Below are 22,400 nucleotides of genomic sequence, written 5' to 3'. Positions count from 1 at the left end.
AAAAATGGGGACGACAAATTTCATATGATTGACATTATGCAGTAATGCGATGTAATACTTTATTCAGCAAATGAAAAAAAATAAAGGCGACTAAAAATTATAATGATTATATTCAATAATCTTGATTCGATGATTCATACAGAATCAAGTACAATCTCAATTTATCACGTCACAGCGAATTGTTTTCATAATTGATCATACGAACGTAATTAACAGAATTTATCGACGGAATACAAAAAAATCAATGTTTCATACTTCAACAAAAGTTTACAAAGAAAATTATAGAAATACCAGACATTCAAATAAATTATTCAAATGCAATTCTTTGGCATTCACGCACTTCACAAAGCGAGGAATACTTCAGCCGCCTATCAAACGAGTTTCAATAGTAATAATTACAGTAATGAGTCTTAAAATAATTGTATTAAGTACTTAAGCGAGGTACGACAGTTTTTTTTTTTTTTTTTCATTTCTAATTAGTGTTTTAAACCCCTTTGATATGGGGAGAGATTCACAATCTCCAGCGAATAAATAACCAGTTGAGTAGCTTAGACTTGCTATCGAACTATTCAATTAACGAGGGGGAGTATATTCAGACATTTGTTTTCGAGATTCGATTGGAGATTACGTGGCTGGGGCTCTGTACTCCGGTGCAGGTGATCACGATGCTGTCAGGTCGTCCCTGTATGCATGCAACAAATCAATTTCCGTATTACTTCAGTTACATTCGTCGTCGGACAACTTCTAGGAACTTGTTATTCATTTTTTCTTTGTAGATCACTCGTGAGGTGAAAGATCCTCGCGATAACTCGACAGTGAGGATACTTGGAGAAATAAAAATAGTCTCGCGTTTTGTCCCATTAGTTCCCAAGACATTGCATGATGAAAAAAATGCGATTTTTTTGCATTAAAAAATTGCCGGACTAAAATGGGTCTTCATCTCATCGTATTATCCAGAGAAAATTTACCTGCCTATCAACTGAGACTATCTGTACTCCCCTAAGATCAGAAATTCACTTTTCAAGATGTCGAAATTCGATGAAATCGTGAGAATTAATTAATTTTCAAGAGGAGAAGACATGCACATGCAGTGTAAATGAGTGCGCGGATGATGAATTCAAGTGGAAATAGAAGAAGAAGTGTAAACTTATCACGTGCAAGTACAATCCCAAACAGGAATAGTACTTCATAAAAACATGAATATAGGGAATATGCACATTAAGAATATTCAGCCTAAATCATTTGGAGATAGTTTAATCTTTATTGCCATTAGCTTCAATAGTATTTATAATAATTATCATTATCCACATATATTACAGCTTTATACAAGGATCTTCCTATACACTAAGTGAATAATCTCTTATTCGTCCTTTAATTATCATTCATCCACTGTTGAGAATTAATTACTTTTAATTCCTTGTGTTCAATGATTTTTCTATGTGTATAAACGTATATTTCAAAATGGGAGACAAAATTTGATGAGCTACTATTAAAAATTATGAAAAATATGGAAATTATTCTTAGCATTTGTTAATGATGATAGACTAGTAATTGAAATGAAGGAATAAATCAAATTAAAAAATTGAGAGCATTACTATTTCGACTGCTAAACTCTGGAATGATGAATTATGGAAAAATACTATTCAATATATGTAGCTGCTAACAACTGCCAAAGCTGATCCTTTTGATTATGATGTCCTCTACCTACGACATCTTCGTCAACATCGACAATTAATTGAAACTCCCTTGGATTAATCCAAATCACGATTTAAATCTATTCTCCTCATTTCATAATTCCTCTTGAAAAAAAAATATATGTAACGCTTTCTAAATGTTAAAATGAACTATCAACAAATGGATAGTATTTGTGAAAACGTAGATGGATGCCCATAACATGTAGGCTTAGGCGTTAGGCCCCCATACACTAGTTGTACAAATCTATGGAATCCGCAGTTTAGTGAACGTCAATTCTCATTTATACCTGGATAAACCCACTAGAATTACGTAATACTGCAACGAATTGTTGTAAACAATTATTATAAAATGCTACATCACTATATTCTGATAAATCATCCATTAGCCCCTCAGTTCCATAATCCCAGATCTCACGACTACATCTCTCTACAATTAATACTATCACTGTTCAAGTCCTAATCAGCATTAAAAAAAAAAAACAATTTTTATAATTTTTATCCAACGAACATAATTCAAATGCGCAATACATGTCATTGACAATATTTCTTTAAACCTCTCAATAGGTAATTTAACTTCATTCACTTTCTAAACAACTTTTCAACGCCAACAATGAAACAAACATAAACAAAATTTCGAATAAATCCTAATGATTGAGGAAGAAATTATCAGGAATTTTTTCATTGAGATGTCAACATATCCATGTCAACTATTGTTTTATTCTCAATTATTGTGCAGTCTTGGCTCTAAACAACGCAATGTATCAAATGAGCTGTTAGTCATTGATGTTGAAGCTAGAATTATTTATTAAACATATTCTTTGGCCTTTCGAGCATCAATCGTAAATCTTCGTTGAGATTACTTCATCGACATTCTCACGTTTGGAATGAAATATCGTTGAGAGAAGAATGCACCGAGTAAGTGAATAAAAAAAGAATATGAGTACGACAAAATGCATGAAACGTAAAAAAGTGATTTTCTAATTGACACCTCCAGTACGTCTCTCAAAATAACAAGAGGAAAAAATTAAATAATATTCATCTACTTATATATAAAAGTACAGATTAAAAAATCAGATCCTTAGATGTTAGAGAGGCAATGAAGCAATGATTACATCTACGTAATTATCATGAGTTAAAACTATATGTTGCATATGACACAATTGTTTTGTTAATTAAATTATAACCGGTGTTATCAGTACGATAAAAAAGCGAAGAACCAATTCAACATTCAGCAGAAATATTTCAATCGAATAAATGATTTTCGTTTTTTTTTTCAATCACAAATACTTATGAAAGTAACAAAACAAAATGAATCACGTTTACTCGATTGAAATATGTGCCGAAGTGTTAAAAAACCTTAAACTTAATTTATTATAAATAAACCAGAGACCAGCACCATATCGCATACTTTCAGCTGTTGATAAACGAGTTGAGCCCTCGTTATGTTAATAATTGAGCGCTAATTAATTAATTAATATTACACACTGAGATGTTCAGATCCGTAATGACCCTCAATCAGAGAGCCCCTAGTTAATCATTGAATTCTATCAATAAATAAAACAATTAATATACAGAAACGATAAATCCCTTGACCCCACTGAATCCACCAATTGTTAATAATTAAATAATTTCGGCGTTGTATTACACACAGGCAGTTCAGTACATTCGAAGACTCATGTATTACCCTTATTATATCTCTCATTAATTAATTAATTTCATCAACTCCAATGAAAACATTATTTATCCCTTGTGCTTGTAATAATTGATACTGTTTTTATTTAACTTCTATCAATTGATTGAAACTCTCGTTGAACTTTAGAATATGGTTTTTTTTTTTTGTTCATATTATCCTGCCTGTGTATATTGTTAATTAGATGAAGGATTAGATGACGCACGCCGAAAAAACACCCATGACGCGTCAACCAATGTCCCCGCCGTAGTCCTGACCATTAAGTAGATTACGGTTGTAAATGGCAGCCCTGTAACTATACCTATTTGTTGCTGGACGATCTGGTACTGGTGGTGGTACTAATCCAACTTCAGCGTTTAGTAATACACCTCCACCTTCGTCAACTTCACCGATACTGCTCTCCACGAGGGATGGCTCGACCTCGGTAAATGCCAAACGAGAACGCAGCAGATAGGCGTATGTTTTGTATCTTTTCAACTAAATTTTTTAAACAGAAAAAAATATGACGACTTTAATCATTGTATTTTCTTAGAAGTTAAATTATCTGGGAACTCAGTGCTTCTAGGGGAAATCACTCAATTTGCATCCATATTTGCTAATGAAAAGAATGAAAGACGAGAGTTTTGAGCATCGGTACGTATTCTATGTCATATTTTTGGTTGCATTGTAAAGAAAATGAATATATTCACCTTGATTTTCCCGATTTTCATTAATTTCATTGATTTTTCCATAGAGGATGGAAATTTCTACCAAAAAAAAAAAAAATTTTTTTCAACACGATCATAAAACAACAAAAACGCTATTTACCTCGTAATGAAGATAGGTATCCTTCTCCTTGTAATTTTGAACAGTGAGAGCTTTGGCTCCACGCTCAGGCGGATGCCTCCGGTGCTCTTCCAGCTCAGCCTCCAGTCTATTAACCCTCTCTTCGTGGTCCCTTAACTGTTCTCTCTACATAAAAAAATTGAATAAATTCTAGATGAAATATCCAACTAACACCATTAATTACCAAGAAGCTAAACTAATTAATGATTCCAACTGGTAAATCTAATTGAACTGAGCGTAGGCATGAGGTCCTAATGAGCAAAAGTAATAGAATGTTTTCAGCGAATTGGAAAGGGGGGAAAATAAAATAAACTCGTGCTTGGACCGAGTGATGATGCTTACAGGCGTCAATTTGGTGTGACTGCAGGGAAGCAAAGGCCGTTGAAACTTTCGTTGTGAACCTACCGCTCCGGCGAGTGGCTGACAGGAAAAACTCGCGCATACGAAGTTTATTGTGTCTATCCATGACTGAAGCTCCTTGGAATCGCTATTATTAAAGAAATTAATAAATGACTAAATTGAGAAATTCCACAAATGCACTTCTCTTAGTGAATAAAATATCTTCAATCACCAATATAATTCATCAATTTTTCATTATTTAGCAAAATAAAAGACTGCAAAATGTTCAACATTTTTCGTCCAATGTTTATATGGAAAAATAAAAAAATATATCATGCACAACTCAAGGGGGTTTCAGAGAAAGTCAAGTATCAATGAAATAGAACAATTACCTAGTTTGGAAGAGGTACTCGGCCTGATCAGCAGTTTGCAGTCTGAACACGTGCTGTTTTTTCGTGTAATCGGACGCCTTGGTCGCTAATGCATGATGAATTCTTATGGCATTGTGTAGGCTATCATTGCGAAAGCCGTGCTCGTCTTTATGCAGATATAAGACAAGTTCACGTAGTGTACAGTAATACATTTTCCAGCCTCGTTTGCCAAATGGAGCTGCAATGAAAACGTCAATGAAATGAGTAATCCTCTCTCCGTAATAAAACGCCATCATTCTCTCTATTCATCGTTTCGAATTACATAACATAACGTAATGTATTCACAATTGACATAATTCCATATAGAAATTGGTACAAACTTTTCTTTCCGTTAGCGTCGTAACAGCACTTGCGCATGACGTAACCCTTCTTGAATTCAGTAGCACCAGTGACATTTGGCACATCGAGAAATGGATTGCCGGATGCTGATATCGCTGGCCCATCGCCCTGCTGAATTACCTGAGACGCCGTGTCATCTCCTTCCTCATCGCTTCAATCAAAAGATAAATTATTCACAACTGTATTCCCCATTATTGTTTACCTTATAATCGACTTGAAGTGCAAATAACATTCCATTGTCTATTTACAAATTTCCCCAGAAATTTAATGCAACTGCTCAATGTACACGAATGAAAATTGAAAATTGCAAATTGCCTTTCAATTTCAAAGTTTTCTCTCAAGTTCCTGCAGCACTCACGACCGCAAGTAGTTTGAAATTTGCTCTTCCAATACAACAACCACTCAATCTATACTCACAGTGCCCATTCGAGAGGATAAGACTTGATAGCCGTGTAAAGTTGTTTGAGCACCTCCCTAGGAAAATTATCACCATCGTTGAGCTCCGACAGATTCTCAATGAACTCGGAGCACGACATTTTTCTTCCAATGTTCTGTCCATGTAGATCGGTATTGAGGAGCATTATAGCGCATGTTAGTGTATGCACGGCGTCTGGAACATATGAATAAACAATTAAAATTACTTCCTTTATTATTCGTGAATAATTCACCAAAAAATTCTTCATTCACTATTATAATATTATTAACCTTGAGAATTGAAAGAGCCAGGATTGCAGTCGATATATCTCTTTGAAAAATGTACAAGTACACGTTCTCTCTCCTGGGTCTCACCAGTCAGTGAGAACTGTGCGAGAAACTTTCTGAGTGCCACGTCCAGCGTGTCCCCTTCAAAACTGAAATATCTCAGGTATTCTTCAGCAACAGCTCTGGAAAAGTCGTTGCTGAAAAAGAAAAATACCATTAACCAAATGATGAAACCAAATAAATTATGCAGTGGAATTTTACTTTTTACTGAGGTGCCTGGACACGTCCGATTTTTTAAATCCATCGAGTGAATACAATCTCTTGGCCAATCTCACTGCTGACGGCAGATCCACCGCTTTAGGACTGTAGTGGAAGCTGTGGAGACTCTCAATGTCACTCTCCTCGTCAGCCGATTGCGGTGGTGACTGTCCACTCTGTTTCTGTTCATCGCACGAACCAATATGTATTTCATTTTCATCCTCGTTTTCCTTCAACTCCTAACGCCAGGGTACGCCACGTATATTAGGAATTAACAGGATTTTACATTCATATGAGATAGTAGATATATATAAAAAAGACTTGGGTGAGGAATACTACACGATAATAATAATAATAATAATAATAATAATAATAATAATAATAATAATAATAATAATACTAAGAACAACAACAGTAATAATAATATTCTTTAGTAAAACTCACGCCAGACGATGGTCTCTGCTGCTGTTCACCACCACCACCTCCACTATTGCTTCTCCTTCTGTTCCTGGGACTGCTGGAAGTCCTGCTCTCCTTGTCAGGCCCCTTGACCTGTATTACAATCCTATGCTCACTAGATTGGCTGTGCTCTTGTGCATAGCCCATACTCTTATTAATTCTCCTCTGCGGTGGTTCACTCGCGAGGATCGTCGAGTCACTGTCACTTGGATCACTAACCATCATAATATCACGTGCACTGAGAATGTCCATAGTCTCTTCGTCATTGTAATCCGGGCTTGACATGTTGCTGATGGCCTCTGATTGACTGAGATCACCATTTGTCGGTGGAAAGCTTGGAGTTCCTGCTGAGCAATTGGGCAGATTGGGACTGTTGCTTGATTGGGGAAAGGGATTACCTGGACTTGGCAGGGGAAATCTGCGCGATCCAGAATTGGAGGACATGACTGATGAGGATACGGATGTTGGAGAGGCTGGGGATAAGGAACGCTGAGGACTTGTGCCCTCTGAACTGCTGCTGGACGACTGCGATGAACTGCCATTTTGACAGCACGAGGTGCGTTCTGATGCGGAAGCTGAAGGTGAACTCACTGGGGCATTATACGTCCACACAATCCTCTCACTCGAGACACCCTGTCCACTGTCAGGTCGTGTGTCTAATAGTGTGTTGAGGCTTGAGGTGACGTCCTCATCGATGTCAATATCCACTGCACTCATCGACGGGTCCTTCTGGAATTGCAGGTGATCCTCTGACCTCGATGTCCTGACGAAACCACTTGAGTAACCAAAATTCGTGACGTTGGTCTTCGTGTCCACAATGCTTGGACACTGACTGGGATCTCGTTTACCCACACCCACTGGCGAGGTCGTGGCTGAATTGGAGCCAGTGGTGGATTTGTAGGAACGATGGCCCAGCATCTCGTTTGGGCTCGTTGGGACTGAATTGTGATGGTGATGATTGTAGTAATTGTGATGACGATGGATGTAGTGGTTGTTGTAACGGAGTGAGTCGACTTTCTTCTGGTATTTGGGGAGAAAACCAGTGCTTTGTTGGGTTCGAGAGAGGTTCAACATTAAATCCCCGGTCATCATGTATGCCTCGAATCTGACAATATAATTCAAACAAAATATCATAATTTTCCATTTGTTCCCTGAAATTCAGCTCAAAGTCTCACCTAGGTGTATTTTTTTGTCTGCTAAATTTGTCGCCTGATAGTGGCTCCCACTGTGCTCGTTCCTCCTCTTTGAAACTGTCTGTGTTAACTGGTAAAAGTGCCTCAAACTCGGAGGAGCCCGAGGCATCGCTGTACGATCCATTGCTTCTTGATGCATACTGCGCACCAGCTGGCACCACCGCCTGTGGCGAACCGAGTGCCAACTCTGGCGATCCTGCTTTTCTTCCCTTCACCTTCTTCTTCTTCTGCTCATCGTAGTTACCCAAGTTGGTTCTTCCATCTGCACACACACGTGGACAACTCACTTCGTCCAAAAGTTCTTGTCCTGGGGCTAGTAACCGCCTCACGTGTGCTTTTATCGCTGGATCTGCAAATGTATTTTCATTTTTCATTTTTCTTACGACAATTCCCTTTCGAGTTCTGTGGCACGATGTGGGTATGTTTTACAACAAAGAATGGTGTTAATTTTTATAACAAAAAAGAAAGCCCATTTCCCTCAACAACCTCCAATCCTTATCAATTACCTTTTTCCCCAATTGAACTGGAAATAATTGATTCAATTGATCAATCATGGAAATCGCATAATATACACATCCACTGACACTAAACCGTCTTTACCAATCAGCCAAACATCCCGTCTGACAAGCTCCGCTCTATTGACTCATTCATTCGAAATGGCAGGCCACAGTGAGTCAAAATACAGCACACATTGGCAAATATGTATACACACACGTACTCCCCTGACCAGTTGGAAATCGAGAGGAATCTTCTTTTACCCTATCTATCCTTCCCAGGTCTTCTTTTTCATTCACTCTGTGTCTATCCATGTGAAACCTCAAGCACAGTACTGGATATTTCTGTACACTGATGCTTTGTATAGCTCCATTCGAGCATCGAGGAAGAAACGTCACTGATAAACCCACGCCACTGGAGAAATTTTATCGTCTATTCCTGATGCGATGAATGGGTCGGGGTTTCATGGTGATTTTATTCTATTATTCATTTGTTTACAAATATTCATAATTTTTCGAGGTGAATAATACGAGAAATATGACTTTATCATTTTCTAGAGTTGTTCAAATACTACTTTCAATCTTCACAAAAATAAAAGGAATAATCATCATAATATCACCACCAGCCGCCCCACCTCATCAACCCCTCTCCCAACGAAATTACAGGAAAAGATAAATCCTCAACTTCCAACAAACTCCATTCACTCATCATAAAATCCACTCGGTTTTTTTTTCCATCCCAACAATTCATAAAATCTACTCACCCCTCCTGAGCTTTAGGGTCACTGGATCCGAGGACAATCGTAAACATTTGAGCACTGAAATGAAGAGTAAAAAACAATTTGTCTCAGAATAAAATTTTCATGTAGTTGATACAAGTAGATGTGAAATGAAACGAGTTTAATATTTTCATTATTATTATTATTATTATTATTATTATTTGAGTCTGTGATACTGGTTTTGCCGGTGTGTCTAGACTCTCACGGCTGAGTTTCGACTGGCATGCACGCCCACCGGCGGCAATGAAAGTCAGAGGTACGTGGACCTTCTTTCTCACTCTCTCTCTCTCTCTCTCTCTCTCTCACTCACTTGCACCAACGGGGTGTGTGTTAGGTCAGGATAAGGTCGATGCATTGCGCGAGCGCAAGCCACCCGCACAAGATTAGCCGTTGGATTTAAGGCTACCAATGTTGACACTAGTGAGGATCGTTATATATCAAATTGTAAATTCCCACTGGATATTCTCAATGAGGAAATCCTTTGAAAAATCTTGTTATCATCAAACTACGATTTTTTTGCTCTTTTCTACAGGGAAGGGCAAGGGAAAAGGAAAATTTTTCACATTTTTTTAGGTTCACATTTCATTAACAATTCAACATGTCATTTGGCATGTCTCAAAGAAAGCCAAGAGTGTCCATTGTACCCCACTTGCTCCCATAATTTTTTCCTTCCATCAGGGTTATATTCCTTAATTAATCAATTCATTTGAATTTTCATTGCTTACATGTATGATTTTCCTTCGCATCACATAAATTAATTTCAATAATCATCTTTCCTCGTTGAGAAGAATTTTAAAATATCCAATTTTACAAAACAGAAAGAAAACGCTAAAGTCAAATATAAAAACCGAATGACATGATGAAGTGAGTGAGTAAATTACTTATGAAAAAAAAAGAAAATCGTATTGATGTATATACTCCGCGAATGGAGTGGAGGAGATTCCAAACTTTTCCAATTCACGTATGGTACTTGGTACACTTGGCAGACAAAAGTATCAGAATTAAATTTTCGATATTGGATAATTTGAAGCTCATTATGAGCTAATTTTATACGCTTTCTTTCCTTGTCTGCCGGGTGTACATACGTTTCCAGTACCGAAATGTCAAAATTCATTAATAATTCATGCTAACATGATACTTTTTCAATGCACTCCCCTGATGCATCAATCATCTCCATAGTTTTTAAATTACTTAAATTAACTCCGCAGAAAGTCCCATTAAAGTATCGAAGAAGAAACTTTATTTTTAGATGTGAGGAAAATTTCTTACCTTCCTTGGTGGTGAAACGGTTGACGTCTATGTCATTTACTCGAAGGATTACGTCTCCAGCCTCTACCTGTAAAGGAGATATAATTTTTTATTTATTGATTATAAAGATGTAACATTTTTCAGGAGGAAAAGAGGAAATGATAGAATGAGATTGGGGAAATTAGAAATTTGTTACATTACCAAAAGTATTGTCACAAAATATCAACTTTAATGCATATTACAGACGCAGAGGAGCTTGTGACAGGTAAACGCAAGACATTAGGGTGAGACACGGTCATTAAATGCATCGCGTTTGACAACATAGACCCAGAAGGAGGAAGTGAAACGAGCCTTCGACCCACGTTATGCGCATCGTTACGTAGGACACTTTGGGTGGTTGGCTTCGAAACGCATAACACGCGGGATCTACACGAGGCCACTCACTTTCGATTGGCCACTCGGGATATTGCCTGTTTATGCGATTATAACCAGAAGCACTATCGATTATTCTAGATACAAATAAGCACGAAAATTTCCCATCAGTCGATTCAACCTAAATTTTCCCTAAGATACAGTCTAGAGTCAATATCACGTTACTTTTGTTGAAAATTTCGTAAGCTACAAAAGAAGGTTTCCCAACTTTTTTCCCTAAACTCCATAGTTTCCAAGATATTCAAAAATTTGAAGAAAAAAAAACAGGTTTTTTCTGTCCCCGTTGGTAATTTAGAAGCTTCATTATTGAATTAATCCTAAAGTTTAATTGGAAACTATTGTAACCCACATGTTTCCATGAAATATCCATCGTAGTTAATAGGCTAAACATTCTAAACCGTATATAGAATGCGTCGCAAGTCCAGCCAGCCGCAAAATTGAATCGTCACAGAGGCCAGCCGCGGCTGTATGCCACGCGTGATTACGAGCCATGACCCTCCATCTCCCTTACCCCCACCCCAAAACATAATATCATACATGAGTGCATGTATAGATCCATAACGCCATCCACAGAAAACGATAAATTGTACGTTAAATACCGACTATTCTCGAGTTATTTCATATTAGCAACGATTTACCTCATCCTCTAGTCGACTGTAAACTACGTAATTGTATCTGTCGGTTTTTGAATGCTCAGGTGAGCAACAGCAGCAGCAGCAGCTTTTGCACAATGAAAATACCTGCATTTCACTTTTTTTTTCAATATTTCAAATCCAATGAGTAAATTAAAAACCTTTGAGCCATTTCATTTTCAGTTTTTATAAATATTCACAATTGTTTTTAAAATTTAGATGGGCTTGAATTAATTATTTCTCCTCATTCATGAAGGGAAGACTCATGGAATAAATATTTTGTTCATTTAATTGGATTGCAAAAAGTTTAATGACAAAATAGAAAACAATTTAACACTCCTCACCACGATTAAAGCAGCACTGATGTTTTTTTTTAGACCTGAGACTCCCACCCATCTCCCTCTGGTGTCTCAAAACCCTCAGCCAGTCGTTATTTATATCCCTGATATTGACATTGTTCCATTATACATGTACATCAACACATCTCGTGCTCTCAAACTCACGAAACTTTCATGTTGGCATTTTGTTATTAACTCCACGTCTACGAGTAAGAATGTTCTTTTAATTGAAAATTCGTTTGAGCCTTCGCCCTGGCACTGGTTTTAAGCCACTTAACGGCCTTCACCGTACTGACAGCTTTCTGTGCTGTTATTTTCGTGTGTCTGAACATTGTGAAATCTTAAAAGCCTCAGCCACCCCTAAAATGCGCTTGAGTAAAGGAGTCACTCATTGAGTTGATCCTAGTGTTTGGGGGTTGATTAATCTGTCTTGAGGCTTTTGTTCAGTATTTTGCGGGGGAACGTACTTATCAACAGCTATTTCGCCCCCAAGGGATTTATATTCACTACATTTGCCTGAAATTTTCAACATTTTATCAATGATTGCATTAATATTTTAAACATTGCCAAAGTAATACAGTTTAATCTCCAAAATATTCCCTCTTCCAAACCTGACAGGCTAATCCCAATAAAGATGAATCATCATTGTCACTTGATGTCAAGAATAGACATTTTTTTCTTTCATTCCCAACCACGTGCCAGTGTCACGCAAGGTCCCATTGACAAAAGGCCGCAGACGTCACGCAGGTAAACATCAAATGCATCCCGAACAAATTGCCGCTTTAAATACACTGTTTGGCCCCTGCGTGTCCCACACAATTCCAGCCAGACAAACACCTTTCTCCCATTTCTGTTATTTTGTTCTTTTCATTTTTTTTTTATTCACCTCACTCACTCGTTATTTCCATCAGGCCAATAGTCACGCCATGAAAGCCCCCAATATGTGGGAGGAAAATCACGAGACTCTGCAAATAATAGCTTCATTCGCCGGGCTGCTGTTCCAGGGGATGAGTTGGAGAATCGATCATTGTTACCCCCTTTTTTTCTTTATTCTCGTTGTTTTCATACTTCACTTACTTCGCTGACTAAACGATCAGTCAAAGGCATTCCACGGGAGTTCATCTTGGGTCAGATGATAATCACATGAGATAGAATGGTGTGTCTAGACTGATACTATCTTCCTATTCAGTTTGAACGATTTTTTTTTTATTGTAAAATGAAACTTTAATATACGTCTTGTTTCATTGAGTCAATCTTCAATGTTGAATTTTTTTTTTGGAAAACAAATGATATCAATGAAAAATAAATATAGAGTGACAATAAAAAAATGATTTTTCTGGAATAATAAATCCATAAATTCGTGTTCCATTCTCCCCTAAAAAATTACCGACTGGAATCCTCTCTTTTTCGTTTTTTTTTTCGAACCACTGAACCCACCGGCATCCGAATTAGCCGGACGTTGGGGAGTTGCTGAACGCGGCTTCCTCGCTCTCTGACCGTACCTCCTCATTCTTTGTTTCCTTTCCCAATGCATATTCATAACACCAAGAGGCACGTACTGCACACATGCCTGCTAACCGCGTATGGATGTGCACACGCGACATAATCCCTAAATTCAACTTGAAAACTAATCTCGTTGAGATTATTCAATTTTGACCTGTTTCCCATTCTATATTTCCATAAAAATAGGAACAATAAAGTTGACGTTATTCACCCCAAGGGACAATGTTCCTCCATCATTTGGATGAGAGCGATTTAATTGAACGATTTGAATTTTCAATTAAAATGCACAACTCCATCTCAAAATGAAATATCATTTGCATTTAAAAAACTAATGGTGATTGTCTCTCGATTACATAAAGAGCTTCTCACAATTTACTTCCTCTTTTTATCCAAGATTATCTCCAATATAAGATTGCTAAAGAGCTTGGAACGAGGTATCCTGGCGTCTCGAAGCCCCGGAAAAAATCCCCAGACAGTAAAATCGATGACTAGTGTCTGGATGATAGTATCTCACCATTGACTCGTCACATCCGGTATAATTTGATGACGTCACCGAGTGAGAATTGTGGATATCAATTCCCCGAGTGCCTGCCGTCACTGCACTCCTGACCTGATAAACACCCGAGGGTCGATAAGCGTGGATAAACCAAGGGTAGTTTAACGGCCAGACACTTCTCGGGATTCAGGATATAATTATCAAGCTCTCTCCGGGTTTATTCCATTTTCTAACACTGGATGTGACATCAGTGTCTATTTGAGTCAAGTGATCCATTCATTGGATTTATTGGCGATTTCATTGGTATTTTGATATCGGGTATTGATGAGAGAATTTTATTTTTGGATCTGTAGTTGTGAAACATCTACAAATTTATAGATGTTCGAAGGGCACTGTTTTTCCTCATCGTTTTATATAAGAGATATTCATCAAAACCTCACCGGTTCTGGAATCGAATTGACTCTTCTCGTTTTACCACTAAATCTCTTGTTATCTTCTTTGAAAAACAAAGACATAAAAGACTTTGAAAGCCGTATCGCCGAACAGCTTTCCGAAATTTCCAATCCCAAGCACTATCGCACTCCATTCATCCCTCGCAACATTTAAATAAAACTAGAAACTTCCTCCTAGAAACTTTCTGCCTCCTGATCGAACTGCCCTCTTTCACATCAACTCCCCTTGAATTCCCACAAGTAATCATATCATTTCCTCAAGCTTCAAATTTTCAACCCCCCAGCTAATCCAGCTACACAAGACAGCCTGCATGAATGATGAGTTAATCTTTAAATTTTGTATCCCTCTCATCTCTCATCCCTTCCTTAAATCCAACGTCACAGCCAGAAACACTTTGTGAGAGGCCTCCAATGCCCCTCATCAGCTCCAAGGTATACGTGCATACATCTTCATATCAGTGGTAACGTCAGTTTCGTGTCGTTGAATCGCAGGGGAGAATGTCCATGTGGAATTGTCGCATGACACAATCGAGGGACAATGTTTTTTTTCTTCTGTCATTTTCTCCTGCTATTTCTGTTACACGTGGGATTGGCTACAAAAGTTGAAAAAAAAGGGAGAGAGAGAGAGAGAAGGAAATGTTCCATTCAACCAGTGAGTCTCAACAGCTTTAACTGGAGTAAAACGAGACGCATTTTTTTCTCTCGTTCGTCGTTTTTATTTCGCAGGAATCGTGTGTAGAGAGGTCTCGTCTCCCTGTATTAGTGAGTCTGTGAGGAAAGCTCGAGGTACGCTCTGAGCTATTCATCACTGTCCCAATAGGAATCTTCACTGCGTATCTGGAACACATTTGCTTTTAGTATTGTCATTCAAATGTTTCTTTTATTTTATCCGATTCTTGGGTTTTTTTTTCGTGCCAGTTTGAGAATAATACTGAGAGAGGGCGAATTATTCACGTGCCACTGGGTTTTATTTTAAACTCTTCGTCGAGCGTTCATGAGGATTCTTGAGCTTTCGTGGTGCTGGAGAAAATTTATTGAGGCGGTTATTGAAGGAGTGGTATAAAATTAAGAAAATTATGGGAGTAAATATTCTTTTGGGGTGGGCAAGTTATTTTGATTTTAGAAGGAAAAGCCTAAAGGCTTTTGTCAAAATATGAATATTGAAAATATTGTTGGCTGTCACTTCCAAGATGAATATGCATTTTCACGTTTCAAACGTGAAGAGAAATGGCAAGTTTTTTTGCGAGTTGAATAACATTGCTCATTTGTTCTCGTTCTCACTACGCCATGCCTCTAAAATCCGCAGAATGACTCACTAATCAAGATAAATCGATCAACTGAAAACTTTAGGCTCACCAAAATGTGCGAAAGATGAGGCGTAATTCGGTGTAGAGTTCATTCATTATCCCTGCTAACCAATGGAGAGGGCAGACTTCTCCATTGGCTAACAATTTTCAACATCCAACTCACGAAAACTCTGCGCCACCACAACTGTTTCATTCCAGCTGAACCCCACTAACGAAATTTTCTCGGCAATGGGATTACCCCTGTGTGCAGAGACGTTTCTCTTACCTCTGAGCCATTTTGGTTGGAGTACACGAGGGGTTGAAGGGGTTCGGTGACCCCAATTTCTACGGCTCATTTCTTCCAGGAGGATGGCTTGTTTTCTCCCTGAGAGTATGAGAGATGTAAGAACAACGGGTTGTAAAAATACCAAGAGATCAAGTCCCCCTTTTTTCTTTCGCTCTCCACAAATTGAAGATATGAAATTGTCTTGGAGAAAAGACAAATAAGGATATCCAAAGAGAATGCCAACGAGCCCGAAGAAAATTGAGTGAAAGTTATTGGAGAATATGAGAAATACTGGACGGCTGATGGAATGTTTTATCTTGATAAAATCAATGAGTTTTACGAAATTGAGAAATGTAGTATTTTTTTTTATCCCTCTAGAATTTCCTAAAAATTCCCTCAGTCTATGATTGTCACGACGAACGAGAGAAAAACAAGTGAGAAGTGGTAAGGACACCCAAACAAGGTACTCTCGAGTGAAAATACAAGTTACGTGAACGGATTACGAGCCCAATACGAGATTGGGGGGCGCTCTCTATTTCCCTCTCGGGAGGGCTGAAGCCTATAGGATCGATGTCTGGGTCTCTGAGTGTCTACGCACAATCAAGCGCTGGCTCTTGCATTTCCCATGACACGTGTTTCACCTCTTCGCAGTGGGTAACACAATCCACTTGTTTTTCCTTGTTATTCCGGGATAATTGTCCTTTTCGGTTTCATCCAAAATGAGGAAAAAGTTTGTGTAACAGTTTTCCCATTGATTTTTTTCTCCTGCAACAGGGAAAGGCAGGCCTTTTGGTTTATTATCACCTACTGATGCAAAAGTTTGGAGCCACTTGGGCTCTCTCAATGACAGGGGAAAAGTTTTAAGGACGAAAATAGCGTGGTGAATACCCTGAATTCTCCGCATAAAGACCCGAATTACCTGCAAAGTGCTCTCGTAAATTTCCAACCCCCTTCAGACTTGTTCGTATATTCCACTGTCTTCCACACGATTTTCAGGGGAGATTGCACGATAAAATGGGCAAAATTACTTTTAATAATCTTCGTTTCTGCTGAAACCAAAGTAATTAAACATAAATTCAGGCTTGAAGTGGTGAAACGTGGCCCAACAACTGGAATTTCCCATCTTGTTGAACATGAAATTATCTTGATAACGAGTGATTTTTCGAGAAAATGTCAGCAGACTATTTTTTCTGTTAAAAACTTTTCGTGCTTTTCGAGAAAATATTCACGACACTGAGCTACTTGCGCATTTTACGATACAACTGTAAATTCCAGTCGATCGCTCGTAATATCGACGGTGAAATGTTCTATACAAGTGGAGATCGATACGGAAAGATAGGGAAAAGTAGTGAAACATTTTGTTTTGCTGTTGTAGCCCTGTCTCTAGTCCTCCCCCTCCGATATTACGTCTGAGAGATTTGTCAAGCGAGGCGCCTTTCCATATCTTTGCCGAACCACCCGGAAACGGAAAAGCACTTCAACCTCCGCCTCCATTCGTCAATGGCAAACATATCGCGTATGCGGAACGCGTAGGACGGTGCACACAGTTGCCAGGTAAGAAAACCCACCTAGTTTTCACTCGCTTCCGATCTGTTTATTTATTTATTCAAATAGCTTTCTTCCCGGTGTCAAATGGAAAAAGGACTTTGTCTTTTTCTTTTCACTCATTCAAATGTTGAAACGGAATTCCAATTAATTCATTTGATGTTGATATTCAATCACTAATGCACTGAATTTTCATTTTTCATCTAAAGTAAAAGATTGATATTGCACTCGTATAATTGACAATAACGCTAAGTGCATCAGCAGCCGGAGAAAAATTCCCCAAATTTTTGTCTCTCCATCTCCTAAAAAAAAATGTCTGAGCGAACTAATCCCGTGAAAAGGTTTCCCAGTTATCCGCTATAAACTTCCTCCACTTTTTAACGATCCCCTTCTCCACTCCCCTCAACTCTGCAGATATTTGCAACAAACTTCATCAACAATTTTCCCCTTTTTCCATTATGCACGGAACATTTAAACCAAGTGGAATTTAAGTTTTAATCACACGAGAACAGAGTCAGCTGAAGGATAAATATTTGATGATGTTTGGCATCGTGATCCCTGCCTCTTTAAAAAACCCGAAAGAGGATTCCACTGAGTTGAGCAGTGCCGAGATGTTTGTATTAGTATGCAGACAATGTTTGAGATAAAGGCGTTAGAGAATGACGCCGGAAGTGAATAGCCGGGTCAAGCCTGACGATTAACCCTCAAACAATATCCCATACACTTGCTACTATGCTCGGAAGCCAGACATTTGCCTCTTTGTGTCGCAGCGTGCCCCGTTGAATCAACAATATAGCATTTTTTTTTTTCAATTTTTAATGTTTAAAATGAGCAAATTGCCGGGATTTATTTACACCATGAGTTGAAATTTTTTTAGCTCATTTTTAACGTCTAAAATTTACAATCGTTGTGCCTTTAGATATTTATTCTAGTTTGTACCGTGAATTTTAAAGATTTTTGGATCTGTTGTTTTCGATGAGGGGATGATTGAATTTTTAAGTGAAACATTGCATTGTTTCAATTCTCTAATGTATATTTTTAAAAAATCCAATGATCCAATCAAGTATTGAGAGAAGAAAAGGGAAAAAGGAAGAGAGAAGAATTTTTGTTTCCATCCAGCAGAGCACACCAGTCAATTACTGATAAAAAGGACAAACAAACAAATATGATTGGGAGATTACAGGGTTGAGCAAATTGATTTAGCTTTGATTTACAAAATAAACCTCTCTAGCGGAATTTTCGAGTCACTTTTTAATGGACTTTCCGTGTTTTATTACTTTGATGTTGTCGGTTGTTGGGGATTACGTGCATCGTGGTCTTGAGGGAAACCCCAATGGCAGGCCAGGTCAACAGACCAATGGGAATGGGGGTGAAATAAGCGCGGGGGATAATTGGATTTTGTGGATTGACATTATTTGTAACTCTTCGTGAGATGGAGAATGCAATGGGGCGGTTGGAAATTGCATTGTTATTCACAGTGGATGACATTTTGGGTAACTACTTGTGAATGGGAGGAAGTCACGGGAGGGGGGCACTGGAGGTGATCAATGGGGCGGGTTGGAGATAACCTTCGAATCATCCATCAATTTTTTACAAATGACATTGTAAAGTTTCGTTTGCAGACAATTTTTGCTGAAAATTTTATTCTTCACAAGGTGTTAATGAATAATTTACACATTTCTTAGAAAAAAAAACATCTCGCATTCCCCTCTGAATCCACTAGTTTGAAGACATCCCCAAAATAGTTCCTCGAATAATTCATGATAACACTCAAAAAAAAAAAACTTGAAAAATCTCTCCATTGTTTCTACCATTGAACCAACTTCCCATTATCACCACCCTCATCACCATATTCCGATCGCATAATAATCCCCGGGCCAACTAGACTCTGGCCCGTCGGCAATTAAAAGGCGCTCCACCGATCCTTGCAATTTACGTTTCGCGGAAACCAACGACGAAAAAAAGGGAGTCGACTCGTATAAAAACAGAAAAAAAAATCCAATGAAAAAAAAAAAAGGGTCGCAGAAATACGAGGTCGCTCCACTTTTCCCCAGCAGCCCTCTGTTTCTCTATATTTAAATTCACGTCTCATTTTTTCTCGCCTCTTTTTTTTTAATTCCCTCCATAAAGTTTACGCTGCCACGGCGTTTAAACCCATCTACACTCTACACTGGAAATTCACGTGAAATGGCTCATGATAGTAGGGACTATTAATTTCCAAGAAGATTGGTAGCGGGTGTGTTGCACTCCCACCCTGGACGTTACCACCCACCGATCCACCCTCCCATCGACTTATCAAGGAGTCAATTACAATAATTGTAAGTCCGCCTCAATGTATCAGTGGTCAATTGCTTCGTGGAACGAATAAAAAAACACCTTGGCTATTGAGAAATTGACAAGTGACAACTGTACATTTTAATTCAATTATCCTATTTAAGTGGAAATGACTATTATTCGTTTCTATTTTTTATGGATAATAAAGAGGAATAAAATAGAATAGGATGAGAGTTTCTATTTATATACTTTGATACCCTGAGATGTACAACTCCCCTAAGGTAAAACATACTCTTCATGCATAATTTATAAAGAAAGTGTAAGAGCGAGGGAGAATAAAACAGAAGAGACACTGAAACTAAAATCAAATGAAGAGCTCACCAACAATGAAAATCATTCAAATGATTCGCAATATTCGCAACTGAAAGTCATTTGAATCACCCAGTGCTACTATTTCCATTGATCAATTTCCCCACACATCCGGAGATAATCACAATTAAATAGTTGAATTTGTTACGTCGTGAGAGTCTGATTAATTGAAATGACTATCTGGGTCAAAGGTGGGAGCAAAAAAGCGTTTCATTCGGGAATTGAGGATGAATTTCGCATGAGAGGAGATAAAGGCGTTGTCCCCACGATACATAGACCCACTAGTAGAACATCAATGACTCCCCACCTTCAACCGAATCCCACGGCGGAGTTAAATCCATCCGTGTGAACTATTTTTTTTACATTGCAGCCGTCCGAATATTAAAGAATAAAACAACAACAACTGAAGTGGTGGAAATTACACGGGTGCCTCTCGTTGCAAAGGCGGCACTATTTTATCATCCACTTGTTTCCGAGACACTTGTCACAAGAACTGCCACTTTACTATTTACTATGTGTAATACACTTTGAAAAGCTCAACACTCACGCTTAAGACACGCAGGAAATGTCTCTTCAACGCGAAGACGTAAAACAGAATGCAAAATGCCGAATGTTCTGGAAATTTTCACAAATAAATGACGAAAATAAGTAATGGTGAATTCTTCACGTTTTCTCTCTTCTATTCATCGTTCATCCTTGCTTGCTCCAAAAATAAATGATGGAATTAGGAGCAGAAATTATTAATTCTCGTGATAATTAACACACTTGTTAGACTTGAAATGAACCGTTTCATCACTCACTCATAATTGCAGAATTATCTCGGTAATGAGCTGTGGTTGGTAATGAAAACTGTGGCGAATGTCATGGACTAAAAAAAAATCTCTCAACATTTTCAGACATTTATATATTTATAGAGAATCATTTCCAAGTTTTCATCAGAAACGACAGTAGCAAAAGTTTTTAAAAAACAATGAAAAAAATTAATTAGTTTGATATTTCGTCATTGAATGACCCTGGAACCACAAACCATGTAAAATATCCCTCGGAATAACGAACGGGTCGATACGCCCGTAATTCAGTCTCCAAAGGTGCAAAAAAAACCATTTAATCCCCATTAAATGCTGATGGAATAATGAAAACCTCCTCAGAAAAGTAATGACTCACCTTGCCAGACTCCGCTGCCGGTGAATTCTCTACAATATCATAAATGACGTGGGGTAAGCCGGCAGTACCAAGCAAGGAGAATCCGAATCCCGCTGTGTCGTTTCTGCTAAGCGTGACCAGCAGCTCCTCAGCCATGTTTTCACCTCCCTCACACCACAGACATCGATCCCCGTGGGTTTAATAACTGAAGGGGAGAATCCCGTGACACAACGCCAGGTAAAACACACCCCGCGAATCGCCAATGCTCACCAAAGACGTTGGAGATTATTATTCACAATTTTCTTCTCGATCGATTTTTCCACTTCGCAGTCACTCACTTGTTTCCCGCGTTTGTTAACGCACAGGGATCAACTCCAATTGTTTATCCCCACGTACACTCGTGTATTATCGGTTCCCTCGGGGCAATAGGGTGAGATATTGAAATGCAAACGACAAGGAATGTCCTATGTCCAAGAGACTGCAACTCCTGCGCCCTCGGCGCTTTCTCACTCACTCTCACTTGTGTTCACTGCCTCCATCACTCGGCTCAGACGCCGGATACCCTTCTTCTCCACTTTTTCAACGTTTTTTTTACCCTTTTTCCTTGACACTTCACCTCAGAGATCCACTGCACCTCCAGCCAATGGAATAATCAGATGTTTGTTGTTTTGTTGGAATGATTTTTGAGGGGTAATAGGGGGAATAATTTTATGGCAATTTGTTTGGATCACCCTGCTAACACCTCTGCTGGTGCTCCGTGACAACGACCACAGTGTTGAGGCGAAATGTGCTGGATCCGTTGGCATCACACACGGGGAAATACGCGGATATAATGGATTCTCCACACACACAAACGCACCCTCCCGTACCGGCGTGTGCACGGCTACTGGTACTGGTTCTCGAAGGGATGGCGCCACCTCCAGGGGCTGTCCAGCTGGGATTCACTGCGCTTGCCAAATCAACTTCCCTTTCAAATAATTTTATGTTGCAAATTGAAGAGAATTCAGCATTTATTATTCTCAAAAATTCCAGTCATGAGAATGGAGGAATGATAAATTAGTAGTTTTACTGTGGACATTTATTATTATTTATTCCCATTTATTTTCATTCATTTCCATGTAGAGACGAAATTTCCAATTAGAATTGTCTCAATATATTGTTTTATCCACTCAGTATTGAAATTCTTTTACCTT

At 38.5% G+C, this 22,400-nt stretch overlaps 1 protein-coding gene across 5 annotated transcripts; it reads right to left on the bottom strand.

Moving 5' to 3' along the window:
* Nucleotides 1-18: 18 nt before the first annotated feature.
* LOC107048622 (PH and SEC7 domain-containing protein 2) lies at nt 19-22,079 on the bottom strand. 5 transcript variants are annotated; one of them, XM_015271876.2, is made up of 14 exons: nt 21,229-22,079; nt 10,473-10,539; nt 9,189-9,242; nt 7,913-8,279; nt 6,723-7,842; nt 6,282-6,517; nt 6,024-6,217; nt 5,736-5,928; nt 5,300-5,469; nt 4,941-5,157; nt 4,552-4,696; nt 4,192-4,335; nt 3,686-3,861; nt 19-682 (listed from the first exon to the last, which is right to left on the bottom strand). In XM_015271876.2, the coding sequence occupies exons 1-14, from the start codon at nt 21,361-21,363 to the stop codon at nt 661-663; spliced, it is 3,240 nt and encodes a 1,079-aa protein (XP_015127362.1). In that variant the 5' UTR covers nt 21,364-22,079; the 3' UTR covers nt 19-660. The 5 variants fall into 5 exon arrangements, with proteins under 5 accessions (XP_015127362.1, XP_015127361.1, XP_015127364.1 ...); XM_015271875.1 differs by lacking the exon at nt 19-682 and having other exon boundaries at nt 1,239-3,861; XM_015271878.1 differs by lacking the exon at nt 19-682 and having other exon boundaries at nt 1,239-3,861; nt 4,615-4,696.
* Nucleotides 22,080-22,400: the final 321 nt, after the last annotated feature.

The sequence above is a fragment of the Diachasma alloeum genome, unplaced genomic scaffold, assembly GCF_001412515.2.
Source record: "Diachasma alloeum isolate Michigan unplaced genomic scaffold, Dall2.0 Dall_scaffold_00195, whole genome shotgun sequence".
In the NCBI taxonomy this organism is placed as follows: domain Eukaryota; kingdom Metazoa; phylum Arthropoda; class Insecta; order Hymenoptera; family Braconidae; genus Diachasma; species Diachasma alloeum.
Note: the sequence above shows the minus strand (reverse complement) of the source record. Positions and strands in the feature narration are given on the sequence as shown.

What these genes read in the sequence shown, in the direction of transcription:
- LOC107048622 (XM_015271875.1), bottom strand. Translation starts at nt 21,363, where the DNA reads ATGGCTGAGGAGCTGCTGGTCACGCTTAGCAGAAACGACACAGCGGGA. An exon ending in CCGTTTCACCACCAAGGAAG is followed by an intron (nt 9,243 to 10,472) that starts GTAAGAAATTTT and finishes TCTTCATTTCAG; the next exon opens with TGCTCAAATGTTTACGATTG. An exon ending in GAGTACCTCTTCCAAACTAG is followed by an intron (nt 4,697 to 4,940) that starts GTAATTGTTCTA and finishes CTTTAATAATAG; the next exon opens with CGATTCCAAGGAGCTTCAGT.